Consider the following 23,922-nt stretch of genomic DNA (forward strand, 5'->3'; position numbering starts at 1 on the left):
TCATGAGCTTTAGTTAGAGTTCTAAAAATCTCTTCTTAAAATTAGAATACAAATGTCTAGGATATAACCAATGATCTATTCCAAATAATAACTCATCAAAAATTGAAATTAATTCCTGCAACATTGACATAATTTACTTTTTTAGGGACATAATTGAACTTAAACACAAATAGTTGGTACAATATTAAAATCAAACACATCCAAGTGAAACCTAATTGAGAATGAATATATTCAAGTGAGAATAGTTGAAAAATATAATCTGATCTATTAGTATAATTGACGGCAGGATAACATTGAATCACTTTTATAAACATTAGAGATACAAATAGGACTATTTAAACGTTAGGCATACAAATAGGACTTACTCCAAATGTTGGGGACAAAAACAATACTTTACTTTAAAAAATATTGTATATTATGTTTAACTAACTTGACTTGATCTAGTGGTTAGTTTAGTTTATTCGTCTATTTAAATAAATATCAAGAGTTTGAATATTGTTTTGTATATATAAACCCTTAAAATAAAATTTAGATCCGCGACAAATTAGCCATCGACATATCAGATTATCGAAGAATACTGTGAGAAAAAAAAATTGTTTTAAAAAATGTGATTAAGAAACCACATTATTTAGTGCCATTACAAGAATTAGAACTCAACAACTACTACAAACCATTATTTGTAATGCACCCAAAAGGTCCAATACATACATCCAACCTACTAAAACTAATATATCAACAATGCATGCACATTAAATACCTGCTTATTAGAAATAAACAGGTCCCCAGCCAAAAAATAAAAAAGAAAAAGTTCATTTATTTTATTTATTATTATTTGTATAATTAAAAAAAAAATACTCTAAACCAAAGGATGAAGACAGAAACATATGTTTTTTAGATAACAATAATAAAATTTGAACTTAAAATCTCATGCATACTATTCAGATTTTAAACCATATCATCATTAACCAATTCTAGTAGCTTGAATATAGAATAGATAACTTTCAATCCAATCAATAATAAACTCGATACAAATTAATCGGAGTAAGATAGTTTTCCTGTCATCCTGTAGAAAAATTCTAATTGTACCAAACTAGATACAAATTAAATAGAGTAAAGTAGTCCTTCTATCATCCTCAAAGAGAATTTTAAATGAGTCTCGGAGTGGATAATCCCATTATTGGGATAATAGTATGCCCAAGATCCAATCTATCATGATTGGCTCTCGTGCAAGTGGGAGATTGTTGGGAATAAAGAGTATGACCACAATCCAATTAATCATGTGTCAAATAATTTATTATTATTATTATATTAAAATATTAATATAATAAAGTTCTTGATTAAATTTAGAGATTTATCATTGTGATAGTAATCACAATATTGAGAGATGAATCTTTTATAATTTAATCTAAATTGTTCTTGGTCATAGGATTATTAAAAAAGACATTAATAATCCGAAAAGATCAATATATATATAATGGTCTTCATTGGATGAAGATTAATAGAATAAATGAAGACAATATTGATCTTTTTTTATTATATATATATTGATCTTCATGGTATCGCCTAATCAAAGATAGCTGGAATTGTTGCATGCACAAAATAAAATTCAAACTCCTGACACTTAAACAAACGAATAAGGTGACAATTCAACCAACTCAAGTTGGTTTATTTGAGTCTCGATCTTCGGCTTAGCAAGTGTTTGGTGTTGCCTGATTGGGCTTTGGCCCTTTATTGAATTTGATATGCTTCTAAAAAATAGCAATATCCCCAGTCCCAAAAAAAAAAAAAATTAGCAATATCAGTGAATATGTAAATCACATTTTTTACTCATTTATAGAAAAAAATGAAACCTCTGACAAGAAAAAATGAAACCTATTTGATCCTTTTTTTAATAAATAAGTAATGATAAATACATGGCATTGAATTACAGTGATCGTCTAAGTTTAAAAAAAAAAATGGCTTATGCTTCCTCTATAAAAATTGCACAGAAGTCTTCACATCTTTTTAGTTTTCTCATATCCACCTGACTTTCTCCTTTATATAAACACTGAAAACCTAATGCCTTTGATGCACAGAAGATAGCTTTGAAACACTTAGCCTCAAAACAGTGAGAAGAAAGAAAAAATTTCACCTAAATTACAAAGTTGTAAGTGAGATCTACTATGAGAATTAGAGCTTCCAGAAGGTCTTGGTTGCAACTAGAATTTTATCTCTGCCATGTGATTCGGGTTCTTTATCGTATATGGTAGGCCTCCACCTCACTGCGCGAGCAATGCGAGCTACTTTGTCGATGGCTTCAGGGATATCCCTCACCACAACGGTTCCTTCTGGCCGCAATATTCGATCGATCTCCACCATCAAATCGACAAGGTTACATCTGCAATGAAGCAAATAGAGTGACCCATTATTGATAGAAACTATGATTAATAGGTTATCATTTAGCACCTTAACAGATTGAGATCTAAGGTCAACTTAAGAATATGGTTATCAAACTTAAATGTTCACCTAAAACTACTGGATCTTAAATAAACTTGGATCATTGAATTCAGCTCGTAAACTCGATTTTGGAGACCTAAATGATTTATGAGTTCACTTCCGAGCTAGATGACCTTGCAGGAAACAGACACTCTAGGCATCTCGGAACTAACAATTCAGTAAACAACACAAGTTGATCCATATTGTATTTTTTATCAAATCATTCCAGCTAGAACAATGAACATCCTATGTGTTTTAGCAAGGCAAGCCCAACAAATGTCTAACTATTCAAACTAATATAACCAAGTTGCAGAAATAGACCATCTGTTTTTACTTTCGTTTGGAATTTTAAGAATTTAAAATATGCATCCAAATTAATGATATAAAACACTTTGATTTTGGATAGGAAAAGAGATATGTACAAAGATAGGAGCATCAGACAGCAATAGCCACAAGTTAGTTGAGGCAGTTATTAGTCGAAAATTTAAATCACATTACACTGTTCCCTAGAATGCATCATCACAACTGGGAAACAACAGATGAAACAAGAGGCTATGACGACCGTACCTTCTTTTGCCAGAAGCTGGATCTTTTGTAAGTGACTCAATGCCAGCCACATGGATCAGATCATAAGTTCGAGGATACGTTGAGAAAGGTTCGCACCTGAGAACAATAACAAAACGTCTCAGATCTAAAACAATAACCCGTTGAAAACTGCAATACATGTTAATGGTAATGAAAATTTTTGCCGGAAAGAAGGGTCCTAATTAAAGAAACAAAACAAGTTGTATAGATGTACTTGAGTTATTTTTCAGACGAATAATAATAATTATCATTAAGACATTTACTACGAAAGGTTTGCAGGTTTGCCACACTATAGAAGACAAAATATTGAACTCCAAAGGCTCTTTCCCATATCCCCTTAAGGCTATGTTTGGTTGGAAGAAAAGAAATAGAGAGAAAGGCAATAGAAAGGACAGAAAGGAAGGGAAAGAAATTGAGTGGATTTTTATTTTTTTTAAATGTGTTTGGATAGAAGGAAAATAAGAAGGATAGAAATGTTATAAAAAGATAATCTTACCCTTGTATTATAAAATATATTGAAAAAAGTGAAGGGTTAATATTGGAAGTATAAAGAGAAAATAATTTTTTTCTCCCTTTTCTTTCCAACATTGGAGAGACCATTCCTTTTCCTTCCTCTCTAATTTCCCTCCTCAACCAAACAATGGAAAATAATCATTTTCCTTCCCATTTTCTTTCCTCCCTTTTCTTTCCTTCCATTTTCCCTTCAAACAAACATAGCCTAAGTGAAAATACATGAAATTCTGAGCATAGAACTTACCAATCATGATAGACTCCTATAAGACCTCTGTCAAAGACCACGTCGAGAGTGGATGGCTTGCGGGCTGGTACTACATTCATAACCCACACAGGATCAGATTTTAGTGCTGCCGCGAAACCCCCAAACAATGCATTCATGTCCATCACATTTCGTATGGCTGGAGTTCCCAACTTAATGTTCAGAGAATGTTTATAGTAAGCAACCCTCCTCACCCACCGTTTAGTGTCAGCCTCATAGACATCAGCACCATTCTTCAGGAGTGTCGACCGAGGAGGTATAGCCGTTAACCTCTCTGGCCACTTGGGAATCGTCCCAATAGCATATTCTCCTTTGACCAAAGGTGGCTTAGTGACACATTTCTTTAATTTGAAGTACCTGCAAAACAAAATTGTCTTAGTTATGTGATCCCAAAAAATAAATAAATAAATAAGAAAGGTCTATCAACAAATTACGGTGATAACAGTATGTGACTGCTTCTATTATTGGTTCCACGTAATAAAAGAAATGTGCAACAAGCGTGACGGATGGATAGTTTATACAAATATCAATATCAAACAAGATAGAAAGAGAAGCAACAATGGTAAGAAGAAAAATTAACTCAAACAAGCAATAGTCCCATTGGAAATTACCAAGCATAACTTGGGTCATCTGAATCATCACATAACTCAAGTCCAAATTCATTTTGGTTCGGGAAACACAAATCCCCTGTTGGCTTTTTCCAGATAACAGTGTTGCCATCTACAGCAATAAGTTCATAGCATAACGCTCTTGCCACAGCCTGAAGATCAGACCATTCTTTATCTTGTTTAGGCCACTGAACCGGGGGACCTGAGATGACTACATATCCACCAGGGCGAAGCAATCTGTCTACTTCAATGAAGTAAGTTGCATCTGCAATATAGATTTTGTGCATTCCGGCATGAACCAATATTTACAACGATGAACGCTATACAAGGTTCAATGTCAATAATGAACTTACTGTAGGCTGTAAAAGGGATCAAACACCGAGAACAGTGAACTAAGTCAAACCCAAATGCGGGAAATGGGAGTCTGCGAGTACCAAGCATGGCAACTAGAGCTGGTACTCCTCTTTCAACCGCAAATTGTATCTGTGATTTATGGGAATCTCTTGGAGCAAAAGACATGGTTAAAATGTTTTGAGATAGTAAATATCCTCCAAAACTGGCAACCTGCAAAACATGAGATATATTTGCAGGTTATAAAGTAGTATAATCTACCAGTGTCGAGGGAGAAACAAGAAAATAGCTCGTACCCCACAACCCATATCAAGAGCGGTCCTCAAGGTGCCACCACTTATTGGAATGTATTGACCAAGTTTTTCAATATATTGCTCTGCCCCATCTGGAAACATCGTGCCACCTCCAGGGAATATAAAATGCGGTCCTTCGAGCTTCATCCATCCCTGATGACCTTTCCTCTCAGCAATCTTGTTGTGTGGCATGTTGTCATGCCATATCTGTACAGTTTATATTACCACAGTTAGATGGCAGAATCGCAAGTACAAATAACATCATAAAATATAGTATAAAATAATGTTGAAGTACCTCATCAAATAAAAGATGAGAAAAAAATATAAGGTTGATAAAGAAAACACAAATAAAGCTGTCATTTTCTCTTCATAGATAAAATATATTAAAGTAGGCTATTTTACGGATTTCGGATAGCTGAGAGAGGGACCTTAATCTGGAGGAGGCCTCTCACTTATTCGGCTATTGTACTAAAAATCTAATGGCTGTGAAGTGCAAACTGACAATTGATGATTAAATTGAGATTAAACAACTAACAGACCAGACCAACCTCACTCGACAGTATAATGAAACCAAATTTGTTATTTCAATCACCAAAGTCACATTTCCTCCAATATTTTCACAGTTAAAACCAAGAAAATCTTACATGCTTCTAGAGCACGAAATTCCTCATGCTTTTCGCCGTCTACTGCATGACAATTCAGCTTTGCAAATCTTTATCCCCTTAACCATCCATTACAATCACTTTGTTTATCAAGCGATAAACTAAACCTAAGCATGAGAAACCTCTATTCCTCTCAAAACATTGCACCATCCAAACTAATCACTTAATTACAACTATAGCACTACTTATTGGAGTCTACAACAAAAATTATGGCCATCAAGACAGAAAATTGCGGTCATATCACTGACATTTTCCCCACAACTTTCAACAATTAATATTATTCAATATCCAAACAACATGAACTAAACAAAATTCCTGAGACCATGCAAGTTTTTCTTCTAAGTAATCATGCAACCTTTAATATGTATATACCTTATGCAAGCTCTCAGGCCACTGCACCGGAATCCGGTACCCGGTAGGCGGTGGAACAAGGCAGAGTGGAGTGTCCTCCGGCGGCGGGCAATGCCTCTCTCTATAGTAATTCATTTCCCTGCTCAGCTGACTGTTGAGCCTGGGATCCTCACATGGCATGTGGTCCACCATGTCGGCAGGGCACACCTCCACGCTCATTTGTTGCCCCAATTCAATCGCCGCCACGAGTCGGTGGCGCTGTCGCGGATCGGAGCCGGACCGAAGCAGCGTCTGCCGGCCGGAAGCGGCAAGTGAGTCACCTAGAGGGGTGAAGACGAGCACAAAGAAGAGGAATACGAGGCCGAAGAACGCCGCGGAGACAAGGTCAAGGATCCGCCATTGGCGCGTGGAGCTCACGCGCTTTGAAGCTGGGAGGTTTGCGTGACCCATCTTAAACTGAGTCGGATCTGGTCAAATGATCATCTGGGTTTTGCGTTTCGATGCTGTTTGGAGGTAAAAATCGGTGCTTTTATGGTTTCTAAGAAGTAATGATATTTGACTAGTTTTTCTTTTCTGTGTGGCGAGAGGTTGAAGAAGGTTGAATTGAAGATGAAGGAGTTTTGGGGGTTTTTATGAGTTAGTGGGGGAATTTGTTTACGCATGTAAACACCATTTCCTCAGTGCGGAAGACTCTGAGTCAGTGTGTTTTCCACACGGATGTGATGGGAGGAAGTGGATTATTCTATTTTTGGGAGGATGATGGACCATTTTAGTTTCGTAGCTAGATCCTGTTTCGAGAAAAATAAGATTTTATTATAGGTTTACCTTGCTTTTTCATAATTTTATCAAATTTTTATTATTTAAAATTTTATAATTAAATTTTAAAAAATGCTAAGAGGCAAGTAATTTTTGTGATTTGTAACCATTAAATAGTCATTAATGATGGTTTTAATGGTGTGAGATTGGTGTGAGATTTTATCCAAAAGCTCACTTTTCTTTGTTGGTTACATGCTGGCCAGAATTTAACAAAGTTATTGCCCCTACACTTTTTCTTAAATTTTTATACTTGATTCTAAGGAAAATCTATTTACGACTATTTTTCTTTAAATTTACAAATGAAACTACATATTTTAAACTAAACAACGCTACACATTACTTTTTAGGACATTTATTCACGTGATTTTAAGTTTAGTAGTAATATTATTCATTAATGAAACAAAGTATGCTGCATAACATGTTTTTTTTTTTAAAATAAATGAAATTAATTATTTACTTAATTAATATATTTTAAAATTTTTACCGTTTTAAATATTTAAATACAATTTTACTGGTACAGAGAGTGAAATCAATAATTATATAGATTCCGCTGTTACTGGCAGCAAAATCCAAGAAAAAAAGAACACGCGCAATTCATATAATCCTTGATTTCGCTCTTTGTGCCAGCAATATCATGTTTAAACGATTAAAATGGCAAAATCTAAAAATCTATTTAATTGAGTAAATAATTACTTTCGTTTATTTAAATGAAAAAAAAACTGCATTAACATTGAGCAGGATTAATTAATTGAACAAACGGAGAAAGATTGATTTAGTTTGAAGTAGGCTGTGGTGTGTGGAAACAACGAATGAGATGATCTCTTAAGAGTTAAGACTTGGATAAAGGCCTAAATGCTATTGGAATTGGAACAGAATGTGCTTCACAGCTAGTTCCTCAATTTTATAATGTCAGTTATCAAAAGTCACAAAGCACTCTGACTCTGGAGAATCTAATCTATTTCTAGAAGTATAATATAATCCAAGTTTAACAATTTTATTTTATTTTATTTTCAAATCAAAACTCAGATGTGGTATCCTTGTTACAAAACTAGATTTGATGAACAAAAGGAGGTGATTCAGCATATTGAGAATGATTTCCATCAAAGACGAAGTTGCTTTACATAATGGTAAGGTTAAAAAAGAGAAGTGAAGTTCTATCTGAACATGACAGTAAATGTAAGGCAGTTTTCTTCAGTATAGAACCTTGCTCCATTATAGTTGACCGATGCCCACCATATTCTATAATATAAAAATGAAAATGAATTAACAAATCCATAATCAAAGTTTCCTTAATTGCCTAACATTGTAGTCATGCTTAACAAGATTTGATCTCAGCAACATGGACCGAACATCACGATCAAACTCCCTTCCAGTCTCAAGAACTCTCTGAAAGGTAGCATTCCTTTGATCTGCATGCCGTGCATACAAGATTTTGTTGTGTGAATCGATTCGAGCCTGCAAGAGTTTTTGGCATGAAGTAATAAGATTAATATTTTCCCAATTATAAACAAAACCTGGTTGAACACAAATCTAGGAAAACAAGACAACTAAAGTATTTCAAACCAGACCTGTATTTGATTATCGGTAATCAACGCCTCAAGTTCTTTCTGAAGTTCAGCAACTGTTGTCTTGAATGCGTTAGCCATCATGCTCAAATCAACAGAAACAAATGGAAGTGTATACTGGATCAGGGCCTTGTGACGAATTTGATCGTAAAGTGTCTCGACATGGTCATGCAAATGAATGTCAAGCAAAAGATTTGCTTTGAGGTTCCCCAAGTATTCCAAACATGAGGCATAGTGACTGCAAAATGAGTAAAGAAATCACCATTCAGACACAAGCACAAAAAGATATAAAGGAGAGTAATTACGCCATTAATCAATTATCCCAAAAAGTTTTCTCCCCACAAAAATCGATTCAATTCTTTATTAATTCATGTCAATTCTCCATGAAGGCATTCCAACCCAATTATTATAAACTCTGGTAATTTTTCTAGATGAGCAGTGCAAATTCATCCAACTGAAACCCTTCATATTTCTAATAATATCAATCAGAAAAGTGACATAGACCAATCAATCTCATATTGAGAGAGAGAGAGAGAGAGAGAGAGAGAGAGAGAAACTTACCTTGAGTAAAAATCATTTATAAGTTCCCTTACTTCGGGCACTAACTCCAAGAAATTCCGGAAGTTGAGATTGTCTATAACTTTGCTCTGCAAATTATAAGAAAATGAAGTAATAAAATCACAATGACAATATAATCAACGTCTCCCAATGGTCATATAGAAGAATCATCATAACAATATAATGAGTACTTTACCTTTAACTCTGTCCGATCAAATGTTGCAAGTGCACAAAGTCCTCCATAGGTTGCAACATCTTGAGGTGCAATTACTTCACTATAGTGACTCCCTAATTCTGGATTTGTTTCTAAAAACTGCATTAAACAATAAGTGGTTGCCAAAGTTATAAGCAACAAAACTAATAGGCTATCATTCATCAACCAACAGATGAAAAACGAAAAAGACTTAACACTCTAATTCCCAACCAGTAACTAAAGACGCAATGGTCTAGAGTGCTCTAAGCACATCATGGAACCAACCTTTCGAGCAGCAAGCTTGTACTTTTTGGCTTCTAGGTTTGCCAATCCTGCAGCGCAACGAAGCTTCGCTATAGTTATTGGGTCAAGAGCATCCGGTGCTTGTTCTGCTTTGTTAACATAGCTTGTAACATGAGTGAATTGACCCATCTCAATGCTGACTAGAATCACACTCATACACATATGAACGATGTGCTTCGAAGTAGTGCAATAATCCCGAGTACGGACATAACTTTTGAACGCATCCCCCAATTGACCATGAGCATAGTAGAAGTCTCCAAAATCATTGTATCCCATTCTTATGCTTTCTTTGATCAAGTTTGTCTGCAAAAAAGAAAGACAAGTTAAAGGAAGAAATAGGAAAAGGCAGGCCAATGACAACAACGGCCGAATTACTTGAACTAATCAACTACATCTTAGCACCAAAAATAGAAAAGCTAACTTATCATATAAGAAAAGCAAACCAATGTGGTCAATTAACATATAGTATTCAAATCAGTTTATAATTCAAAAGGTCAATGGGATAGTATTCCAATTCGGCTTCTAATCAAAACCGTAGTTTAGAAAAAAGTAATTCGTAGAAAAACATGACCAAGGTGACAGTGGGGGAAATGAGTAATCCAAGTGGAAATGTGGAATACAGAGTCTTTCTTAAGGCAACATGATTTCATTGATTGAGAATCAAAGGGAAAACTTATTGCAACAAAACTATGATTACCTAACGAATGTGATAAACTGTGCCTGAGATTATAAGCAATGAACACTAAACGTTAAACTTATATATACTAACAAATATAACTAAAACTATTAGCTAATTCATAACCAACTCAAAAAACCCAAACAAATCTCTAATTTAAATTATATATTATTCCTCTACCGCAAAAAAAGTGGATCACATCTTCAAAAGCAAAATGTAAATCCCTAGAAACACAATGAATAAAGCGCTGCAAAGAGAAATAATTCATTCATACCCTATACGCATTGAGCTCGTTATCGAGCTTCTCCTTCTTCTGCTCGGCCCTATGATCCACCGCGTCGCACCACGCCGAATCGAGCTCGTAGCTGGGCCCTAACCTCCCATTAATCTTCTGCGCCACCTCCCTCATCAGCTGCGTGTTCTCTCCCTTCTTGATCTCGTCGTACGCCATTCGCAGCGCCTCAAGATTCATCGAAGGATTACCGACCTTCTCGTCGGAGGAGTGGTCAGCGATGAAGAGTAGCCGCATGATCTTCGTCCGGCCAGAGTAGAGGCTCGCGTACGCCTCGATGTCAAGATGGTCACCGCTGATAATCGGCCGCCGGCTTCGCTGCTCGTCCCCGCCGTTGGCGCCGACTTCGTCGGTGATCGGAGCGAAGGTTTCATCGTCGGCGTCCATGTTCGCCTAGGGTTTTCTCTGTGTGTATGTGGGGAGGTTTTTTTTGGTCAGTATGTGGGAAGGGTTTTGTTTCGGTGTGGTCTGGTTCACTGGGTGCAGTGGTCCGATGCTTCTTAGTGTTTGAATAAACAACTTAATTAAATTTTCAGGCCTGCTACATATACAAGCCTTTTTGACTTACAAGTTATACAAATTGTCCAAGCCCAACAAAAAATGACGCGCACCCACACTCTCCACACATGAACGTGAAAACCACGCGCGTTACTCAACCGTTTCACTTTTCCAAAGCGCGCTCATAATGAAAAATTCTTCCTCTTCTTCCTCGATTAATACACAAATCCTCGAGATTCAAGTGACTTTCAACACACAAAAAAGCTCTGAAGAAACCGTTCAAGTCATCGCAAAAAGTACAAAAAATCAAGAAGAAAATATTCAAATCTCCATCAAAAAACACCAAACAGAACGAACAAACATCATTCAAGGTACTGTTTCATTTTTTTTTTGGATTTTTCACATTTCTGTTTCTGATTTAGAAATCGAAGTACTATATCGTGGTATTTTTCTCTCTGTTTCACTGTTCTTGGTTTAGATCTTATATTACTTTTCTAATGAAACTCTTCAAGTCGTTTACGCTATTTTTCGTAGTTGTAGTGAAATGATATTTGGGTGTATAGATATAAACTCTGTTTTGTAAATGTTTGGATGCCTTTTAAGTAGGTTTGTATAGACTTAAACTGTGTATGGAGCATTTCTGGGTGTATATGTCAGTATGGAATGTGACTGGTGCTTTTAGTGGCATTTTAAACTAAAATATCATTATGAACTCGTTTAATTTATGATTTTACTTGTTTGGTTGAGTTGAATATGATTTTGAACTCATTTAATTTTGTTTAATTGAAAAAAACAAAATGTGTATAGGACTGGATTTGGGTGTTTGTGGCTGGTATTTGGGTGCACGTGACTGATTTTTGGGTGTATGGCTCTGGTATTTGGGTGCATTTTTTTATCTATTGACAGTATTTCTTTTTCCTTGCAGTAAAAATGACGACCAAAAACCAAGGTGAAAAAAAATACAACGTAAGTGAATGTATATATATCTTAGAATAAGTCAATTTTTCCTAATACAAATATAGATTATTTAAATAACTCTAATTTTGCTTTGTTTACAGCAAACCAAAGACTTGAAGTGTGCTACCAAACTACTGAGCAAAAAATTTGAAAAGATGAGTGAACCGAAGAAAGTGATGGTTCATGAATTAGGATTTGGGGGACTCGTGCACATCCCGCCGATGAATGTGCCTCACAAACTTTTAAAGGTGTTGGCTAACTCCTTTAAATTAGGGAAAAACACACTGGAAACCAGCTATGGTTCCTGTAAGGTTACATCCAAAACAATAGGGCACGCCCTTGACCTCAATGCGTCAGGTAACTGATTACAGAAAAATTGTATAGTTCCATTCTTTGTAATATATGAGTGATATTTGGGTGCACATGATTGATATTTGGGTGCATGTGAGTGATATTTGAGTTCATATGAATCATATTTGCATGCATTTCAAGTAATAAATTGTTTTCTTTTTTGTAGGAGATCTATTTCCTGATAAAGTGAGTTATAAGAATCTCTTTGAAGAGAACGAGCTCATTTTTAGAAAGTTTCAGGGCAACACTCTGAAGCAGCTGACTAATGAGATGATGAGTATCAATGTTGAAAGTGAACAAGATCGGCTGATGTTTAAAAGAATTTTCATCCTCTATATTCAGATGGCATTCTTGTTGCCAAGTATAATAACCAAAGTATCTCCCGTGCACATAGCTCCAATTTTTGAGATAGAGAAAATAACAGAGGGCAACTGGGAAGCCCGTGTGCTAAATTTCATCATTAAAGGCATAACGAATTACCGTCTAAAAAAAAATCAATCGATGGGTGCCTTTATGCCTTGATGATAATCTATTTTCATCTCGCAAAAAACAAGGAGAAGAAAGGAGAGAAAAAAGCTGCAGTGCCCTGGGTTAGCAACTGGAACAGAGAGCAGCTAGTTTCAAGAATTAGAGCAGAGATAGATGACCATATGGTAAGCAAACATAATACATTCTTTAATTTGTGTATATTTTATTTATGCAGAAGCTGTAAACTAACATTTCTACTCTTTCAGGGCATCGTCAAAATGGCGGAAATAAAAAAGAAATTGAAAGAAATGAAAGAAAAAGAAAAGAAAGAAGAAAAGAAAAAAAACCAAGTTCTTCCTCTGAGAATGATTCGCCAGAGACTGATGTTGATGTTTCCTCTGAGTCTGAGTCGGAAAAAGACTCAGAAGAACCTACAAGGAAACAACCCAAAAGGGGACCAAAAAGTAAGTAATTATTTTTGGGTGCATTTTGTCCATTTTAAGGTGTTTTTCCCTAATAATTGTTTGCTATTCAGAATGGAATCCAGAAAGAGGAAGCAAATTTTAGAGGATTCCAATTCAAAGAGCATAAGTGAATCCACTAATGAGTAAGATTCTGAAATTATCATCACTTTCTTTTCTGTTTCTATCAAAATTTAATGTATTAACACAAGGTTTCTCATTTAATTTCAGGAGTGAAGAATCCTTACCAGTTAAAAAACAAAAAACAAGCAAAAAAATTCATACTTCCGCCAAAAGTGTGAACTGCCTTCGACGGTATCTCATAATCAATATTGTTGTATTTGTCTGATTCATAATATTTTGATTTTCAGGACGCAACCCAGAAAAAGAAAGCACGTAATCGAGGATTCGTCTTCAGAAGAAGAAAATCATTCCTACGATGGGTAAGATACTTTCTAAACCTATCTTAAACTCTATAATCAAAACTATATTTTGTTAACATGTACTTTTGAATGTACTGTCAGAACTAAAATTGGAACTGAAACAATATAAGGATTTTTAAGACAACATCAATAAGGGTATGTTAAAATTGGGTGCATATTACATTTTTAAGGTGTTTTGGTAGCTGGTTATTTATCTTCGGTTAATTGATAGAATTTTGATATCCTGAATAGTATTATTTACTGAATGATATTTGTTCTATACTTAGAATGCCGGAGGTGAGCGTAGCAACCGAGACTGATCCTTTGTTTCAAGGACAAACGGAGCAGAGCAGTGTAAACAAACCTTCGGATTCCATGTAATTTCTTTCTTATACCATTTTCTAAATTCTCTTTTTACCATATTCTTCTAATTCTGTATATATTTTTTTTAGAACAAAGATCCCTTTAACGTTTTATTCAAGAAAAAAAGGCAGGAAAAAAAATAAAAATCTGCAACTACGTAAGTTCTCAAAAAAAAAAAAGCATTTCGGGATGCAGTTGGTCATTATTTTGGTGTATCGTTATCTTATTTGGGTGTATTTCAGATTTAGTCGGGAAGAAGAATCGTTGAGTGACCCTGCTCAACAACAGATCATCGTTTTTCGACTATCCTCTCAACCGCTTGATATGTAAGTTTTATAACGAAATTTTAACCTCTAATCTATTTTAAAAGGGTTTTCTTAACATTTTATTTTTGTCTTGTTTAGAGTTCTAATTCAACTATACCTGCCTTCATCCCAGACAACATCAGAAAGTCCTGTCCCACCATTTGAACCATCCCCACCAACAGAGAGGTGAGCAAAATTATTCGGGTGCATTTCGTTATTGTTTGGGTATATTGTTATCTTATTTGGGTATATATCCTGAAATTTGAGCTGTAACTGATATTTTTATAATCTGATTCATTTTCTCTAATCCCACAACACTCCAGAACCACAAAAAGTTGATGAAAGCGCACCAACAATGCCACCAGCTCCATCTAAAATGTAAGTTCATCAAAGTATAAATTTATTTTCAATATCATTCTTTTATTCTTATTGTTATAGTACGATATATGTCATCAAGCAGGGATCCAGCCCCTGAAGCGAGTGCTGTTGCACTATTGATGATGGCCAGGACAGCGTCCTATGTACCTAAAGAATTACCATTGCCATCATTTAGCCTTGGCCTGACTGATTCAAGCCAAGAAGAAACACAGACCCAAGAGGGGGTTGCGCAAGCAGAAGCTCAGGTGGTAAAAAGTCCAGAAACTACAATATTAATAGAAGAATTAGATGTGCTAGTGGAAAAGATTGCAAAGAGTGGAGAAAAGAAAACACCAGATTTTCCAGAAGGTAAAACTCTGCCAACTGAAAAGCAAACCGTGGGCCAGACTTTTGACAAATTTGAAACTCCTGTGAGGAGAAATTTAATGTCGGCCGAAATGAAAGAAAAATGCTACCTCTGGACGACACGTATCAGGACATACGCGAACGACAGTACTGATGAGTATGATTCAATTTGCACACTGAACGCCCAACAACCGTTGGTGCTGTCAAGAGTCCACTTTGCATCCTTAAAAGATACTTCATATATTGAAGTTGACGTAAGATTAGATCAAGATTAATGATTATGTTATGAAATATGACTGCAATATTGATTGATGTAATTAATTTGGCTGTTTTGTTTTTTTAGATTGTGACTGCCATGTGCCTGATCCTCAACCAACAGAATATTAAAAGATTCGAGGAAGAAATCTACTGCCTCCCACCTAATATTGTGGTAAGGTGTAATGTATTAAAATTTGGGTGCATTTTGTTATCTTTTGGGTGCATTTTGCTATCTTTTGGGTGCCTTTTGTTATCTTTGCGTGCATTAAAAGATTTCTTTGGGTGTTTCACTAATGCTGCAGAACATGGCCATTGGAAATCATCCAAATGGGGAGTTCTTACAGCCGAAATCTAAAAAGCCATTTAATGTAGAAGACTACCCAATGTTTATACCATTTTTGGACCGGAAAAAATTAGCATCACATCCATATGTAAGTTTTCATTTCTAAAACTTCTTATCACAATTCTTTGGTTATCTATGAATTAAACTAAAACACTGTTCAATGTGGAGATGTTTCAGATTTTTGCACTTGTTTGCTATTCAAATCATTGGTGGATATGGTGGCTGATGTAAGAAAGAAAAAATTTTATTTACTTGACCCCTATCACAAGACGTGTCCCTCCAAAGATAGAATGAAGCTAAATAAATTTATTGTAAGTTGGTTATGGTTTATGCGTTTTCAAATTATTATAAACTGTCTATACTGTATTCAAAAGCTGTAAATTACAGGTACATAGAATATAAAGGAAAACAACACCAAACAAACTAATATAACCCGTATACACCCAAATATAACCCCTATAATCCAAATATATACCCTAAACCCTAAACCCTAAATCATAAAACCCTAAACCCTAAAACCCTAAACCCTAAATCATAAACCCTAAACCCTAATTATGTACCCAAATATAACCCCCTACTAACCCAAATATATACCCTAAACCCTAAATCCTAAACCCTAATTATGCACCCAAATATAACCCGTATACACCCAAATATAACCCCTATAATCCAAATATATACGCTAAAACCCTAAACCCTAAACCTTAATTATGCACCCAAATATAACCCCCTACTAACCCAAATATATACTATAAACCCTAAACCCTAAAACCATAAAATCCTAAACCCTAAACCCTAAACCCTATACCCTATATCTGAACCTGAACCTTCATTATGCAACCAAATATAACCCGTATAAACCCAAATATATACCCTAAATACTTAAGCCCCTAAACCCTAAAACCGTAAATCCTAAACCCCTAAATGCTAAAATCTAAACCATAAATCCTAAAATCCTAGACCCTAAAATCCTAAACCCTAAACCCCTAAATGCTAAAACCTAAACTATAAACCCTAAAAGTCTAGACCCTAAACCCTAAACCATAAACCCTAAACCATAAACCCTAAAACCTAAACCCTAAACACTAAACCCTAAACCCTAAATCTTAAACCATAAAAACTAAACAAAACAATAATTTTTAACATAAAAAGCAGCATCTGAAAATATATAAATGTAAAATGTCAAACACAAGAAAATTCAGAAATACACCTAAAAAACTGAGCTTTACACCCATATTCTGTAACTATACACCCAAAAAATTATCCCCTGCTGCTGGTTCCCTGAAATGATAATTCATAACATATCCTTGATATTGGCTGGAATTTGGATGCACCACAGATGAGGCATCAAAGAGGTTTAACTGGAAATAATAATCTCACATATTAGCAAAAACTATTAACAAAAAATATTAAACTCAATCACCACATATTTAAAGAACATCACTTTTACCTCGTTTAGAGCTTTCGTTTTCTTCTTCTTTTAGGCATTTGCAATCTGTTTGTCCAACTTTGAACCTAGCCTATTTTTTGGACGTCCTCTTGTTCGAACCCTTGGAGGGCTTTGAAGCTCGTTAACGGATTCCAAGTTAGCATCTTCGTGAGATAACGAACATGTCCCCTTCCTTTTGGCTTTCAGTTCTTCCATCTCAACCATGACAATATCGTATGCACGGTGCAGAATGGCAGTCAGGTCCTCCATTTCTGATGCAAATTCGTAAATATTTTGCAAACAAAACACCAATTCGTCAAACCGCTTGCTCCTTGGCTCCAACAGTGGCTTGTCGTGGTTGCTCTTGATGTGTGTGTGTCGCCTATTTACCTTTTTACTCCATCGTTCCAATATATATCTCGGTGACACTTGGGTTACTCGTTTAAAGCTTAAAACGCTTAGTGCGTGACGGCACAATATCCCTCTTGACTCGAATAATAAGCATTGACATTTCACTTGGGCTGCTACTGAGTCGTAAGTAACCACAAACTTGTTCAATATCGAGCTGGAAAATTGTTCTCCAACTTCGTATACTGAATAGCCTAGAGCGGAGTTCGTTAATCTTGTGATGCAATTTGCCTTCCCTCTGAATTGTGCTTGGACTTCCCTAAACTTTTGGTGAGTGTACACATGTTGAAACTAAGCTTCAATGGAGGATTTTGTTGCACACGGTATCACCGTATGAAAATCTGCAGCATTCGATTCTCTCTCTGCTTGCTCCCTGCTTCCGAGGCAATGATCGTATTGTTTGACAAATTGAATAAGCGAGTTGTTCCGGGTAATAAACTTGTTAAAAAATGAATGCATGCTCTCACTCCTTTGTGTGCTTCTCATCCCATCCCAGAAATGGTGATCTATATAAATTGGAACCCATATATGACGGTCTTCATAAAGATCTGCAAAATACACCCAAATCAGACTACAATGCACCCAAAAAAAATGCAATTTGCACCTCTGCTGCAGATTTTAAGAAACATTACCTGAAAGCCTCTTGTTGTCGACAAGACCATACTTCAGCAGAAAATCATTCCAATTCCTATCAAATGAATCTTTGTTATGAGAGTTCCAAACAACTTGGCTCATTTCTTGTTCGATATCTGCATGTCCCTTATACCCGTTTAATTTGCTAAGAATCTTCTTCGTGATGTGCCAAAGGAAGTTATATATTCGCGCGTTGATTGATTAAAAAATCTGTTAAGCAGGCGCGTGAAACATACGTCCAAAGAGAAGCGTGTTTTAGGGATAAGAGGTATTGAGGACTTGTAACACTTGTAAAGGAAAAAGACTTGTATGTGGAGATTTTTTATTAAATGTTTTGGAGTATTTATCCATTTTGGTCCTTAAAAAATTTAGACACTTTAGTTTCTAATTGAGTACTTATTTGGACGTCATTATCTTGATAAAAAAAAAGATTTATTTTTTTAGTATGTTTAACAAATTTCTAGTAGTAAAAATAAAAACACTAAAAAATAAAAAAAAAATCTTTTTTTGATAAGCCGTAATTTACATCTTTTTTTTAAAGATTTTTTTTCTTAAAAAAAAAGATATTTTTTATATAATAAATAAATAAAAAAGTACTTTTAAATTATTATACCCAAACATATAATTGATAGATAAATTTTTTTTTTACATGAGATACCTAAATATAAAATTACTTTTACTTTTCCATAAGATCTCCTAAAAAAAGATAACTCGACAAAAGATCTTTTTTTAGAAACTCACCCAAACAAGCCCTAAAATTAATTACTCGATTGGTTTTTAACAATTAATTTCGTCAGTCACTTAGGTCCTTGACTCCGTCAATTCTAACGGAAGACAAAATGGTCCCTAACAACTCTAACAGGGAACAAAATGATCCCTCACAATTCTAACAGGGGACAAAATGATCTCTAACCTCTTTGTTCGAAAATGACACTATTCTTCCCCAATTTTCATTATATTTCGCATAACCTTAACATTCACACTCTTCTTCTTCACCTTCACAGTCTTCTTTTCCATCTTTTCCTTCCTCCTCTTCAGCTCTAAAATCAAGCTATGGTGTAACTACCACGTATGTCGCACCTACATCAACAAATCATAGACCACACACTTCTTAAATCTCTGTGGCTGGTATACCCACCTCCTCTGCATTTCACCCACCAGAAGCATCCACCTCCACATTCTCAATAACAGCATCACCTCCAACCCCGATAACGTTCACCACATCCTCAAGATCAAGTTTCACAACTACCCCAAAGGCACGTCTGTCTTCACTCTCTAGCAAGCAATATAGATTGTTGGAAATTAGGACATCATGACAAGATTCTCTTTCGACATCATATGTAAATTCTCATTCAAAATGGATGACAAACAGTTTCGACCTTGTATCCAAGCTATCAGCGTCGTTTCCGAACAGAGGAGGTCAGGAACCATTTTGTCCCCTGTTAGAGTTTCCAGGGACTATTTTGTCCTCCGTTAGAGTTGACGGAGCAAAGGACCTAAGTGACTGACGGAGTTAATTGTTAGGGACTAATCGAGTAATTAATTTTAGTTGAGAACTAAAATGTTTGGTTCGAAATTCTTTAAAGACCAAAATGGATAAATACTCAATTTTTTGAAAAAAGACAAATAGATTTTTATAGGGGTGTTCACAGGTATCGAGTATTTGATTTCCTGTCCGAACCCAAATTGAACTAATGCTGTTTTGTGTTAATTGGTCCGAGTAATAATTCTGAAAGTGCAGAGAATTCGAACCAACTCGTAAACCCAAATCTTTATTAATTAAATTAAAAAATATATAAATTTAATATATATATATATATATATATAATATAATATAATATAATATAATATAATATAATTTAATATAACCTTTATTAATCAAATTAAAATATTGGCTTATTTATTAATTTTACATGTTTATTATATTTATCAAAATTTTAAAATAAAATTTTTATTTTTTTATGAATTTTTATTTTATCGGGTATTCAATTATCTGAACCGAATTAATTCATTCTTTATCAGTTTGATTTGGTTTAGATACACACACAAAAAAAATGTAAATTCAAACCAATTACAATACAATTAGTTCAATTCTAATTTAACCCTAAATCCGAACCAAGCCAACACGTGAACACTCCTAAATTTCTAGCCTTTTAAATTTTTGATAAATACATCCTTAACGAAATTTAAATAAATTTTTTTTTTTGACTTTTACAAACAGAGGACAATTTCATCCTTCTGTCCATTTGCTCTCACAAATAAATAGAATTGACTGATGTGATTGTAATGTTGTCCAGGTATCCATTACAATGCTATGCTAGAAGAAGACTAAAGTTTGCAGAAAAAGTCCCAAACATGAAAATAACATCGTCGTGAATATTAGCCCTAATGAGATTTAAATTGGATTGTATAAAGCAGTGTATGCAGTAGTTTATCATAGTTGTTCATGGTGGTGTTACTTATATTAATGGCCAATAATGAAAGCTCATTAAGCACGAGATAAAGTGGAGGTGAAGGTGGCAGACGACAAGAACGCTCGATTGGAAATGCGACTCCATGTTCGATGCAAGTTAGAGATGAGAAAGATGGTTTTGCCTCAATATTTCTGTTGGGTGTATACCATATTTTACATGTCAAAGATAAACACTAACCCAAACAAGCTTGCAATTTTTCATGTATATGGATAAAGTTGATAGTGTTTTTTACCAACATATTTTCGTTATGTCCGAATCGGTTTAGGTGAAATAACTACATTGTAAATTCTTTGTGTGGGTTGATGACTACATTGAAAGAATATTTTACTCGAGAAAAATATTTTGGGAAGAAAGAATTAGAGAACAGGATGACTAATCTAGAACAAAGAATAGTTTACTTAGAGAACCAAAAAATAGTAACTTCTGCGTCATAGTTATAACTTTGATTGTTGTAGTTGTTGGTGTTTGTTTGTTTTGGAGGGAAGAAAACTCTTATTTTCGTGAAAAGGTTAGGGCATCTATAATAATTTCTCATTTTCAAAAGGGTTTTTAATAAGAATTTACAAACTTCGAAACGACGTCATTTTCATGATTAGAGACTTTTTTGTTCTGCAAATTTTAGCCTCTTTTCAGCATGACATCATAACGAATACCTGGACAATATTACAACCACGTTAGGGATTTAAATTTTGTCAAGAATGTATTTGTCAAAACTTTAAAAAGTTAGGCACTTATTTGTCATTTTTTCTAAATTCTTTTAAAAGAAGAGATTAAAATATAAAAACTTATATTAAAAATAGTTTATAAATAAATTATTTTATATTTATTTTTTTAGTCACAAAAGTATTTTTTTAAGATAGATAACTTCATTTATTACCATTGATTTTATAATTTTTATGAAATATGTGTCCCACTATCTTAATTTAAGAATGATTAACTCTTCATTTTACCAACTTTCTTATTTTAGAAAATCTTGATCCCTAAAAAAGAGTAGTACCATAAGTAAATAAACTCAAAGATTAAAAAGAATAACATTTCAGAATCTAAAGATTGTGAGGGTGTTGGACTTCAGTACATAGCTTTAGTGTAGAGGAGGCTACAATATCCACCAAGAATGGTTCTCCCTTAAAAAACAGTCTATTTCTCCTCTTTCAGATGAGCCAACAAATGATTGCCATTAAATTGTATAGCACTAGTGTAGTTTCTCTATTCTAGGAGCCATGCTTCCTCGCATTCCAGTAGCGTAAGAAAGAGTTGTTGTGGTCGTCTCTAGTTGCTCAAGGTAAGTCACATTTATCCCATACTTCCTTCGGTTTCTCGCACAAGAAAATACAGTGGCTGAATGTTTTTTGGTGTTGATTGTATCTCTTGCATGTTGAAGGGATCATTGGTTGTTTCCGAGAATAGGATAGGACAAGACACTAAGAATAGGATAGGATAAGACACTGATGAACAAAAACACAAAATTTTGTGTTCTTGTATTCTATTTGGTGATAAACTAAAACAAATTATGAAAATTCAATTTATTCTCATTTTTTTTCATTTAAAAAATTTGAGATAAAAAATATAATAATAAAAAATATAATTATAAAAAATTAATAAAAATAATGAAAAAAATAAAAAAATAAATTGTGTCTCTTATTAGTGTTTCCGTGTCCTTTCTATCAGGATAGACACAAAATATATTAATACAGTGTCTCTGAACACATTGTCTCTATTTATGTCTGTCAAACACAATTTTATGTCTCAGTGTTCTGTCTCTGTAAACAAACGCAACCCGGTGGTTTAAGGTCAATATCGTTGGGAGTCTTTCATGAAATCCTCTCCAAAGGAAGATTTTGATCTTCATTTGAATCTCCATTTTCCAAATATGCTTCCACAATGCAGTTCCTCATAATCTCTGTGCAAAAATCCAGCGGTGGGTGAGGAAAGCTATATGCAGTTTGATATCCAGTGCATACCTCATATGAGCCACTTCTATTGAGAGTCTATGTAAGTTTATCTTCTCTTCCATTTATTCTTGTATCTAGTATCTTCTATGTGATCTCTATTGTGAAAGCGTTGCTAATAAGTACTTGGTTCCATTCACCATTTGGTAAAATTAAATCTCTGACATATATAAATGGTACATTTTACAGATTAATCACTGTAAATTGAAGGATGGAATACGAGTATGGGAATTAAGGTCAGGGGGTTACCAATGATTTTAATGCAACCTCCCTCACTAACTCATCACAACATTCCCTTCTCAATAACCTTGTAACCCTCTAAAATACTACACCAGTCCCAAGAAGGTACAGTTCTTATTTCAGCATTCATTATATTGCCATAGCAAAAATATTTATCTTTAAGAACTCTAGACAGTTGGGATTGTGCTGAGTAGCAATTTTCTAGCACAGTTTGGCTAGAAGAGCTAGGTTCTGAGCACCCAAGTCTTTGAAACCTAGCCCCCTTTTAATTTCGGTCTAGTCATGGTATCTCAGATGATCAAAGGCATCTTACTTTTTGAATCTTTCTGTTGCCACCAAAATTGAGAGATGATACTATGAATCTAATGAGTATGTCTGGAAATTAGAAGTAAGAGAGAAAATAAATCGAAATAGTCTCTCCAATCGCCTTTATTAGAATATGTCTGCCTGCTGAAGAAAGAAGTCTTTTCTTTCAACTCTGAATGTGTCTAAATATCTTCTTCTTAATTTCTCCAAAAGTCGCCCTTTTTTACGTCTATACTAAATGAAGATAGTCCCAAGTATTTGTCTTGTGCTACTATTTGCCCAATATATTGAGTTTATTTTTCAAGAGAGTCTGAGTAGTTGGGGATATTATTGCTAAAGAAAAGAACAGATTTATGTAAATTAACTTTCTGACCACTCACGCCTTCATATGTAGCTAGTAAATTAAGAATGTTCTCATAACTGTCCTATGAGATCTTACAGAAAAGAATAAAATCATCTGTAAGAATAAATAATTAATGGTAGGACACCTTTAATTGATTTAGATTCTTTTAATGAGACTGTTTTATTCTGTCTTATTTGATAAAAAGGATAAATCTTTTATACAAAAGAAATGTAAGATGATAGAGAATTTTTTTTTCAAATATCTCCATTTTGTTTGAAAAAGGCAAAAAGTTGAACTTCAACAATAATAGAGTAAAAAACTATAATTACTACTTTTTTTTGTGTGATTGATCCACCTTGAATCAAACCCTAATTTCTCTCACATAAATCATAAAAATTAAAAAGTGAAATGTTTATTTAAACAAGAAATTTTTTTTATTATAAAAGAAGTCAATTTTTTAATTTTATCATAGTTATTTTAATTAATTT

At 34.4% G+C, this 23,922-nt stretch overlaps 3 protein-coding genes and 1 long non-coding RNA gene across 4 annotated transcripts; 2 read left to right on the top strand and 2 right to left on the bottom strand.

Annotated features, from left to right (window-relative positions):
* Window positions 1-1,866: 1,866 nt before the first annotated feature.
* On the bottom strand, window positions 1,867-6,928 carry LOC112726809 (probable pectin methyltransferase QUA3). The gene is made up of 7 exons (XM_025776332.3): window positions 6,122-6,928; window positions 5,091-5,294; window positions 4,797-5,007; window positions 4,447-4,708; window positions 3,818-4,192; window positions 3,043-3,138; window positions 1,867-2,377 (listed from the first exon to the last, which is right to left on the bottom strand). The coding sequence occupies exons 1-7, from the start codon at window positions 6,548-6,550 to the stop codon at window positions 2,170-2,172; spliced, it is 1,785 nt and encodes a 594-aa protein (XP_025632117.1). The 5' UTR covers window positions 6,551-6,928; the 3' UTR covers window positions 1,867-2,169.
* A 1,041-nt stretch (window positions 6,929-7,969) lies between these two features.
* On the bottom strand, window positions 7,970-11,258 carry LOC112726810 (COP9 signalosome complex subunit 1). The gene is made up of 6 exons (XM_025776333.3): window positions 10,486-11,258; window positions 9,518-9,838; window positions 9,236-9,352; window positions 9,043-9,128; window positions 8,485-8,719; window positions 7,970-8,371 (listed from the first exon to the last, which is right to left on the bottom strand). Exons 1-6 carry the CDS (start codon window positions 10,888-10,890, stop codon window positions 8,195-8,197), a joined length of 1,341 nt encoding a protein of 446 aa, XP_025632118.1. The 5' UTR covers window positions 10,891-11,258; the 3' UTR covers window positions 7,970-8,194.
* Window positions 11,233-12,315, top strand: LOC140176964 (uncharacterized). Its single transcript, XR_011868282.1, has 3 exons — window positions 11,233-11,372; window positions 11,927-11,967; window positions 12,060-12,315. It is a non-coding gene; the product is annotated as an uncharacterized lncRNA (long non-coding RNA).
* Window positions 12,316-12,475: 160 nt separating this feature from the next.
* LOC112729133 (uncharacterized) lies at window positions 12,476-20,859 on the top strand. Its single transcript, XM_029291025.2, has 13 exons — window positions 12,476-12,962; window positions 13,044-13,241; window positions 13,313-13,384; window positions 13,470-13,681; window positions 13,948-14,037; window positions 14,266-14,349; window positions 14,428-14,514; window positions 14,652-14,706; window positions 14,789-15,305; window positions 15,395-15,481; window positions 15,612-15,740; window positions 15,830-15,963; window positions 20,420-20,859. Exons 8-12 carry the CDS (start codon window positions 14,684-14,686, stop codon window positions 15,881-15,883), a joined length of 810 nt encoding a protein of 269 aa, XP_029146858.1. The 5' UTR covers window positions 12,476-12,962; window positions 13,044-13,241; window positions 13,313-13,384; window positions 13,470-13,681; window positions 13,948-14,037; window positions 14,266-14,349; window positions 14,428-14,514; window positions 14,652-14,683; the 3' UTR covers window positions 15,884-15,963; window positions 20,420-20,859.
* Window positions 20,860-23,922: the final 3,063 nt, after the last annotated feature.

This window comes from Arachis hypogaea, chromosome 12 (genome assembly GCF_003086295.3).
Source record: "Arachis hypogaea cultivar Tifrunner chromosome 12, arahy.Tifrunner.gnm2.J5K5, whole genome shotgun sequence".
NCBI lineage: Eukaryota > Viridiplantae > Streptophyta > Magnoliopsida > Fabales > Fabaceae > Arachis > Arachis hypogaea.

Coding starts and splice junctions, on each gene's coding strand:
- LOC112726809 (XM_025776332.3), bottom strand. CDS start 6,550: ATGGGTCACGCAAACCTCCCAGCTTCAAAGCGCGTGAGCTCCACGCGC. Junction 5,295..6,121: donor GGCCTGAGAGCTTGCATAAG/GTATATACATAT, acceptor TAAACTGTACAG/ATATGGCATGACAACATGCC. Junction 3,139..3,817: donor ATAGGAGTCTATCATGATTG/GTAAGTTCTATG, acceptor TATTGTTCTCAG/GTGCGAACCTTTCTCAACGT.
- LOC112729133 (XM_029291025.2), top strand. CDS start 14,684: ATGCCACCAGCTCCATCTAAAAT. Junction 15,306..15,394: donor CTTCATATATTGAAGTTGAC/GTAAGATTAGAT, acceptor TTGTTTTTTTAG/ATTGTGACTGCCATGTGCCT. Junction 15,741..15,829: donor AATTAGCATCACATCCATAT/GTAAGTTTTCAT, acceptor GAGATGTTTCAG/ATTTTTGCACTTGTTTGCTA.
- LOC112726810 (XM_025776333.3), bottom strand. CDS start 10,890: ATGGACGCCGACGATGAAACCTTCGCTCCGATCACCGACGAAGTCGGC. Junction 9,839..10,485: donor ACGAGCTCAATGCGTATAGG/GTATGAATGAAT, acceptor TCTTTTTTGCAG/ACAAACTTGATCAAAGAAAG. Junction 9,129..9,235: donor TTGATCGGACAGAGTTAAAG/GTAAAGTACTCA, acceptor TATAATTTGCAG/AGCAAAGTTATAGACAATCT.